Source organism: Macaca thibetana, chromosome 3, assembly GCF_024542745.1.
Source record: "Macaca thibetana thibetana isolate TM-01 chromosome 3, ASM2454274v1, whole genome shotgun sequence".
Lineage (NCBI taxonomy): Eukaryota > Metazoa > Chordata > Mammalia > Primates > Cercopithecidae > Macaca > Macaca thibetana.
The window spans coordinates 116842374-116851985 of record NC_065580.1 but is presented as its reverse complement, the minus strand read 5'-3'; the positions used below and the strand labels follow the sequence as shown (position 1 = coordinate 116851985).

General features: G+C 36.9%; 1 protein-coding gene across 1 annotated transcript; it reads right to left on the bottom strand.

The window, feature by feature from the left end:
* Positions 1-8374: 8374 nt before the first annotated feature.
* LOC126951442 (phosducin-like protein 3) lies at positions 8375-9337 on the bottom strand. Its single transcript, XM_050785519.1, has one exon. The coding sequence runs from the start codon at positions 9313-9315 to the stop codon at positions 8731-8733; it is 585 nt and encodes a 194-aa protein (XP_050641476.1). The 5' UTR covers positions 9316-9337; the 3' UTR covers positions 8375-8730.
* Positions 9338-9612: the final 275 nt, after the last annotated feature.

Below are 9612 nucleotides of genomic sequence, written 5' to 3'. Positions count from 1 at the left end.
CATTAGCACACAAAAGGAAGTACTTAGGTATAAACCTAATGAAATATGTATAAACTCAATATGAGGAGGAGTACAAAACTCTGGTGAAAGAAATCAAAAAAGAACTAAATAGAATTTTTTTGTTTTGTTTTTTAGACAGGGTCTCACTCTGTCACTCAGGATGGAGGGCAATAGCACAATCAGAGCTCCTGGGCTCAGGTGATTCTCCCACCTCAGCCTCCTTAGTAGCTGGGACTACGGGCACATACCACCATGCCTGGAGATTTTATATATATATAAAATATCTATCTATATATAAAAAAGATCTCTCTCTCTATATATATATATCTATAGAGATCTATATCTCTATAGATATATCTACAAAAGATCTATATCTTCAAAAGATATATATAAATGATATCTTTTGTAGATATATATATCTTTTGTTGATACAGAGTTTCACCATGTTGCCCAGGCTGATCTCAAACTCCTGGGCTCAAGCAATCTGCCCACATCAGCCTCTCAAAATTCCAGGATTATAGGCCTGAGCTACTGCACCTGGCTGAGAGATATTTCATGTTCATTGATAAGAAGACTCAATATAGTCAGTATATTAGGTTCTTCTCAAACTGATCTATGTATTCAATGCAATATCAATTAAAATACCAGCAACTTATTTTATGGATATCAACAAACTAATTTTAAAGTTTATATAGAGAGGCGAAAGACCCAGAATAGCCAACATAATATTGAAGAACAACAAAATCTTAGGACTGACACTATCCAATTTCAAGAATTAGTATAATGCTATTATATGAAGGTAGTGTGATATCGGTAAAAGAATAGACAAATAGATCAATGAAACAAAATAATGAGCCCAGAAACTGATTTTTGACAGAGGAGCAAAGGTAATACAATGGAGAAAAAATAGCTTTTTCAGTAAGTGATACTGGAACAACTGGACAGCCATAAGCAAAAATATAAATCTGGACACAGACGTTATACTCTTAATAAAATTAACTAGAAATAAATGATAGGCTGGGTGTGGTGGCTCACACCTCTAATCCCAGCCCTTTGGGAGGCTGAGGTGGATGGATCACCTGAGGTCAGGAGTTTGAGACCAGCCTGGCCAATATGGCGAAGCTCCGTCTCTACCAAAAATACAAAAATTAGCCAGGCATGGTGGTGCATGCCTGTGGTCTCAGCTGCTTGGGAGGCTGAGGCAGGAGAATTGCTTGAACCTGGGAGGTAGAGGCTGCAGTGAGTCGAGATCATGCCACTGCACTCCAGCCTTGGTGACAGAGTGAGACTCCGTCTCTAAATAAATAAACAAATGACCTAAATGTAAAACACAAAACTCTAAAGCTCCTAGAACATTACATAGGATAAAATCCAGCCAATTTGGGGTTTTGTGATGACTTTTTAGATACAGCAACAAAGGTATAATCCATAAAAGAAAGAATTGATAAGCTGGACTTCATCAAAATTAAGAACTTTTTTACCTCACAAAAGATACTGTTAAGAAAGTGGAAACACAAACCACAAACCCGGAGGAAATATTTGCAAGAGACATATCTGATAAAGGACTGTTATCCAAAATATATAAAGAACACTTAATACTTAACAATAAGAAAACAAACAACTTGACTGAAAAAAAAAAGGGTCAAAAACATTAACAGTCCTCTCACTAGCAAAGATACACAGGAGGTAACAAGCATACAGAAAGATGCTCAATGTCATATGTCATCAGGGAAATATATAAAGTAAAAGAGTGGTGAAATACCACTACTCTCCTATTAGAATCGCTCAAATCCAGAACACTGACAACACCAAATGCTGGCGAAGGTAGAGCAACAAATCTTGTTGATTGCTGGTGGGAATGAAAAATGGCACAGCCACTTTGGGAGGCAATTTGGCAGTTTCTTACAAAACTAAGCATATTCTTACCATATGATCCAGCAATCATACTTCTTGGTGTTTACCCAAAGGAGTTGAAAACTTATGTCTATACAAAAACTGGCACACTGATGTTTGTAGCAGCTTTATTCGTAATTCTGAAACTTTGAACAAACAAGACACTTTTCAGTAGGTAAAAGAATAAACTGTGGTACGTCCAGACAATGGAATATTACTCAGTGCTAAAATGAAATGAACTACTAAGTCATGAAAAATATGAGAGAAACTTGAATGCATATTACCAAGTTAAAGAAGCCAATCTGAACTAATCTATAACTAAATCAGTATGTAATTAAATAATCAGTCTGAGCTAATTTATAATTAAATGTAATTAAAAATCATTCAATAACAAAAAATGTTCTGAAGAAAATATAGAGGCTTATATATTCATAAACCTTATTGTAGGAAAGATCTGCCCCCAAATGACTATAATCATCATAACTAAATAAGAAATGATATTCTAATTTTAAAAAACAATTAAAATGTATATGATCTAGAAGTATTTACAATTGTCAGTGAAGAGCTCTTCCAAATTACTAATTTAAAAATGTTATCAGAGGAAATTGAACAAAGTCTATGAACTGACAAATCATTTAAGGAGAAAGGGAAATGACCAATGGGGGAAAAAATCAACTCTCTAGTAATCAAAGAAAGAGAAAGTTAAGCAAATTAAGAGGATTTTTTTTAATATCCTATTTGGCAGACTTCGTGTGTGTGTGTGTGTGCGTGTGCACACGTGCGTGTGTGTCTAGTATTTTGCCAGGAACGAAGATGAGCAATTTGCTACCCTGCCCATAGAGAGGGAAACTAATACAAATTTTCTAGAAAATAATTTAGACACACATTTCAACAACTTTAGTATCACACATGCAATAGACAGAGCCACTCAATTTTTGTGATTAGTGGAGAAGAACTAAATGAAGACTTATAGAGCATAATGACTAGGAAAACTTACTCTATCTGTGAGAATTTGGTGCCTCAGTTTCTTGCATCCTAAAATGGGGCCTATATTCCTTTTTTAAAAAACTTTTGTTTTAGGTTTAGGAGTAAATGTGCAGGTTTGTTATAAAGGTAAACTCGTGTCTTGGGTGTTTATTGCACAGATTATTTCATCACCCAAGTGCTAAACCTAGTACCCAATAGTTACTTTCTCTACTCTTCTCCCTCCTCCCACCCTCCACCCTCAAGTTGGTCCCAGTGCCTGTTGTTCTCTTCTTTGTGTTCATGAGTTCCCATCATTTAGCTCCCACGTATAAGTAAGAACATACAGTATTTGGTTTTCTAGTCCTGCACTGGTTTGCTAAATATAATGGCCTCCAGCTCCATCCATGTTCCTGCAAAAGACATGATCTCATTCTTTTTTATGGCTGCATAGTATTCCATGGTGTACATGTACCACATTTTTTTAAATCTAATCTCATTGATGGGCATTTAGGTTGATTCCATGTCATTGCTATTGTGAATAAAACTGCAATGAACATTTGCGTACATGTGTCTTTATGGTAGAATGATTTACATTCCTTTGGGTATACACTCAGTAATGTGATTGCTGGGTTGAATGGTAATCTTGCTATTAGCTCTTTAAGGAATTACCATACTGCTTTCCATAATGGTTAAATTAATTTCACTCCAACCAACAGTGTATAAGCATTCTCTTTTCTTTGCAACCTCATAGCATCTGTTGTTTTTTGACTTTTACTTTTTTAATTTTGATTTATCTAAAAATATTTTTTTCTGAGACGGAGTCTCACTCTGTCAGACTGGAGTGACAGTGGTGCGATCTTGGCTCATTACAACCTCCGCCTCCCGGGTTCAAGAGATTCTCCTGTCTCAGACTCCCAAGTAGCTAGGACTACAGTTACATGCCATCATGCCCAGCTATTTTTATTTTTTAAGCCAAAGTCTCCTTCTGTTGCTCAGTTTGGAGTGTAATGGCACTATCTCAGCTCACTGCAACCTCTGCCTCCCAAGTTCAAGTGATTCTCTTGCCTCGGCCTCTCAAGTAGCTGGGATTACAAGTTCCTGTCACTATGTCTGCCTCATTTTTGCATTTTTTAGTAGAGACAGGGTTTTAGCATGTTGGCCAGGCTGGTCTCGAACTCCTGACCTCAGGTGATCCACTTACCTCGGCCTTCCAAAGTGCTGGGATTACAGGCGTGAGCCAATGTGCCTGGCCTAATTTTTGTATTTTTAGTAGAGATAGGGTTTTGGCATATTGGGCAGGCTGATCTGAAACACTTGACCTCAGGTGATCCACCAGCCTCTGCCTCCCAAAGTGTTGGGATTACAGGCATCAGCCACTGTGCCCAGCCTTGACTTTTTATTAATAGCCATTCTGGCTGATGTGAGATGGTATCTGATTGTGCTTTTGATTTGTATTTCTCTAGTAATCAATGATATTGAGCTTTTTTTATATGCTTGTTGACTGCATGTATGTCTTCTTCAGAAAAGTGTCTGTTCATGTCCTTTGCTCACTTTTTAATGGAGTTCTTTGTTTTCTCTTGTAAATTTGTTTAAGAGATGCTGGATATTGAATCTTTGTCAAATGCATAGCTTGCGAAGCAAATATTTTCTCCCGTTCTGTAGGATGTCTGCTGTGCAGAAGCTCTGAAGTTTAATTAGATTCCATTTGTCAATTTTTCTTTTTGTTGCACTTGTTTTTGGTGTCTGTAATGAAATCTTTGCCCATTTCTATGTACAGGATGGTATTGCCTAGGTTGTCTTCCAGGCAACTGGGGTTTTTAGAGTTTTGGGTTTTACATTTAAGTCTTTAATCTATCTTGAGTTGATTTTTGTATATGGTATAAGGAAGGGGTCCAGTTTTGATCTTCTGCATATAGCTAGCCAGTTATCCCAGCACCATTTATTTAACAGGGAGTCTTTTCCCCATTACTTGTTTTTGTCAGCTTCATAAAAATCAGATGGTTGTAGATGTGCAGCCTTATTGCTGGGCTCTTTATTCTGTTCCATTGGTTTATGTGTCTGTTTTTGTACCAGCACCATGCTGTTTTGGTTACTGTTGCCCTGTAGTGTAGTTTGAAGTCAGGTAACATAATCACCCCAGCTTAGGATTGCCTTGACTATTTGTGCTCTTTTTGGTTCCATATGAATTTTAAAATAGTTTTTCCTAGTTCTGTGAAGAATGTCATTAGTAGTTTATAGGAATAATATTGGATCTATAAATTGCTTTGCACATTATAGCCATTTTAATGATATTGATTCTTCCTATCCATTACCATGGGATGTTTTTCTACTTGTATCATTTCTGATTTCTTTAAGCAGTGGTTTGTAGTTCTTGTAGGTATTTTTCACCTCCCTGGTTAGCTGTATGCATAGGTATTTTATTCTTTTTTTGGCAACTGTTAATGAGATTACATTCATGATTTGGCATTCAGTTTGGCTGTTGTTGGTATACATGAATGCTAGTGAGTTTTGTACATTGATTTTGTATTCTGAGACTTTGCTAAAGTTGTTTATCAGCTGAAGGAACTTTTGCGCTGAGATTATGGGGTTTTCTAGATTTAGAATTATGTAATCAGTGAACAGGGATAGTTTGAATTCCTCCTTCCCTATTTGGATGTCCTTCTCTTTCTCCTTCCTTATTGCTGTGGCCAGGACTTTCAATACTATATTGAATAGGAGTGATGAGAGAGGACCTCCTTGTCTTGTGCCAGTTTTCAAGGGAAATAATTCCAGCCTTTGCCCGTCCACTATGATGTTGGCTGTGAGTTAGTCATGGATGGCTCTCATTATTTTGAGATATGTTCATTCAATACCTAGTTTATTGAGAGTTTTTATCATGAAGGGATGTTGAATTTTATTTAAAATCTTTTCTGCATCTATTGAGATAATCATGTGGTTTATGTCTTTAGTTCTGTTTATGTGATGAATCACATTTATTGATTTGCATATGTTGAACCAGCCTTGCATGCTGGGGTTGAAGCCTACTTCTTCATGGTAAATTAGCTTTCTGATGTGCTACTGGACTCAGTTTGCAAGTATTTTGTTGATGGTTTTTGCATTGGTATTCATCAAGGATATTGGCCTGAAGTATTTTTGTGTGTGTGTGTGAGTGTCTGCCAGGTTTTGATAACCTTATAGAATGAGTTGAGGAGTCCCTCCTCCTCAATTTTTTGGAATAGTATCAATAAGAATGGTGCCAGAATTCAGAATGCTATTCTTTGTATCTAGTAGAATTCAGCTGTAATTCTCTCTCAACCTGGGCTTTTTTTGTTTGTTTGTTTGGTAGGCTATTTATTACTGATTCAATTTTGGAGCTCATTCTTGTTCTGTTCAGGGAATAATTTTTTTCTGGTTCAGTCCTGGGAGGGTGTTTGTGTGCAGGAATTAATCCATTTCTTCTAGGTTTTTTAGTTTCTGTGCATAGAGGTGTTCATACTAGTTTGTGATGGTTATTTTTATTTCTGTGGGATCAGTGGTAGTGTTCCCCTTGTCATTTCTAACTATGCTTATTTGGATCTTCTCTTTTATTATTAATCTAGTTTGTGGTCTCTCATAGTATTTTTTGAAAAACAAATTCTTGGATTCATTCATCTTTTGAATTGTTTTTAGTGTATGGATTTCCTTCAATTCAGCTCTGATTTCAGTGATTTCTTGTCTTCTGCTAGCTTTGGGTTGGCTTGCTCTTGCTTCTCTTATTCTTTCCATTGTGATGTGAGGTTGTTAATTTGAGATGTTTCTAATTTTTTGATGTGGGCATTTAGTGTGATGAATTTCCCTCTTAACATGGCCTTAGCTTCATCCCACAGATTCTGGTATACTGTATCTTTGTTCTCATTAGTTTCAAAGACCTTCTTGACTTCTACCTCAATTTTATTATTTACCCAAAAGTCATTCAGGATCAGGTTGTTCAATATCCATGTAACTGCATGGATTTGAACATTTTTGTCAGTCTTGATTTCTGTTTTTAATATGCTTGGATCTGAGAGTGTGTTTGGTATAATTTCAGTTCTTTTGCATTTGCTGAAGATCGTTTTATGTCCAATTATGTGGTTGATTTTAGAGTATGTGCTATGCGACAATGAAAGGAATGTATATTCTGTTGTTTTTGAGTGGAGAGTTCTGTAGATGTCTATCAGGTCCATTTGATCCAATGTTGAGCTCAGGTCCTGAATGTCTTTGTTACTTTTCCACCTTGATAATCTGTCTAATACTGTCACTGAAGGTTGAAGTCTCCCGCTATTGTTGTGTGGGATTCTAAGTCTCTTTGTAAGTCTCTAAGAACTTGCTTTGTGAATCGGAGTGCTCCTGTGTTGGTTGCATATATATTTAGGATAGTTAAGTCTTCTTGTTGAAGTGAACCCTTTACCATTATGTAGTACTCTTCTCTTTTTTGATCTTTGTTGGTTTAAAGTCTGTTTTGTCTGAAGTTAGGATTGCAACTCCTGCTTTTTCTGATTTCCATTTGCTTGGTAGATTTTCCTCCATCCCTTTATTTTGGGCCTATTGGTGTCACTACTTGTGAGATGGGTCTCGTGAAGACAGCATACCATTGAGTCTTGCTTTTTCATCTATGTTGTCACTCTGTGCTTTTTAAGTGGGGCATCAACCTATTTACATTCAAGGTTAGCATTGATATGTGTGGATTTGATCTTGTCATTGTGTTGTTAACTGGTTATTTTGCTGGCTTGTTTGTGTGGTTGCTTTATATTGTCACTAGTTTGTGTATTTAAGTGTGGTTTTTTTTAATTATTATTGATTGAGGTACAGTTTATTTGTGTATGCTTATATATTTCCAAAAATTAATTCAATGTCCTCTTACAGTAATCAAAATTAGTTAACAGGGCAGGCACGGTGGTTCACACCTGTAATCCCAACATTTTGGGAAGCCGAGTTTGGGGTTAGGAGTGAGACCAGCCTGGCCAACATGATGAAACTCTACTGAAAGTACAAAATCAGCTGGGCATGGTGGTGCACGTCTGTAATCCCAGCTCCTTAGGAGGCTGAGGCAGGAAAATTGTTTGAACCTAGGAGGCGGAGGCTGCAGTGAGCTGAGATTGTGCCACTGCACTCCAGCCTCAGCAACACAGCAAAGCTCTATCTCAAAAAAAATTAGTTAACAGTCTGAGATGAACTATTTTAGCAAGGAAACACATTTAACCAAATATGGCAGTAAACTGGAACCTTTCAGTTATTGCTTCGATACGGGAATGTTTCACAAAAATTGTCTGTTTCTTCAATAAATACTAAGATTCTTTTGTCCTAGAGAGCATTCCTGTATTTTGAGTTAATAATCTCATTGCTCTCTTTATAAAATAAAAATAAACAATGTATCTATAAGGCTTAGTTTGCAATTTTCCACTGCATAATTTATTCACATTTAAAACTATATTTTTTTTATAGTTATATGTCAAAAAATAGTGACTAGGTTTTATGGCTTAAAATATAAATGCGGAAAACAGACATTTGCCATACAAATGGCTGGTTTTAATTTTTTTAGAGGAAATACTATAATTTAAAAAAAAGAGCTCCAAAATATTTAACAGAATTTCCAGCAATGATTATTTCTAAAATGTAAAGATTTGAAACATAATTTATACAAAACTAAAAAACAGAAGGATTCATTCTTGCTTTTTCCTTTTTTAAAAAATCCAGACAATTTGTCACAAGAAAGTTTGGCATGCGATAGCAGCTATAGCCTCAGTCACCCTCGGAACCGCTGCCCCTCCTCACGGGGACAGAGTGCCGCACTGAGGACAGCAACACGTCTTCAATCGGCTTCTTAGGGTTTTCCTCCAGGTCCGTCATAATTGCTCCAGATTCAGACAGTTTCCATTACAATTCATCTCTTGTCAGGTTCATGCCGCCAAACACCAGAGGACCAATAAACTGAGCCTTGATATCTCCTTCCAGGTAAACAAATATCGTGGGCAGATTCCTATCCGGATAATTGGGTATGCAGGTTGTTGAAATGGCTTTGATAAATTTGACATCAGGAAACTTCCTGGCAAGTCCACTGAGGTGCTGATTTATCAGGGCACAGAGGGGAATTCCTTGTTTGTAAAGGTGCAAGACGACCCACAAGCCCTCACCAGCTTTGGTAACTTCTTGAACATAATCCTTCCCTGAGATCTCTAAAACTTCTCCAAATTTATTCTTCAGTTTAGTTGCTTTCCACTCAGCCAGTCTCTGCCATCTGTACATTTCAATAGCATGTTCATCCTCCTCATTAAACTCGTCTTCATGATCCTCCAGCTCTTCCAAAGTCATATCTTCATATGTTTTCACCACTGACTGCTGGAGGATGTGCTGCTCCTCATCTGACTCCTCTTCCAGTTCTTTCAGACTTTCCTTGGTGGGTAAGATACCCTTTTTGTGTAAGATGTCATTCCACTTAATGTCTACGTTGGGATCCTGCATCTTGTTTCCAGTTGCTCAAGCCAGCTGTAAGTGTGTTTTTTAATTTGTCGTTAGTAGTCTTTCTTTTCTATATTTAGTGCTCCTTTCAAGATCCCTTGTAAGGCAGGTCTGGTGGTAATGAGATTCCTCAACATTTGCTTATCTAAAATGGATCTTATTTTTCCTTTGCTTAGTTTGACTGGATATGAAAAAAAGCTTAGTTTGACTGGATATGAAATTCTTGGTTGAAGATATTTTTCTATAAGGATGTTGAATAAAGGCCCTCAATCTCTTCTGGCTTATAGGGGTTCAACTGAG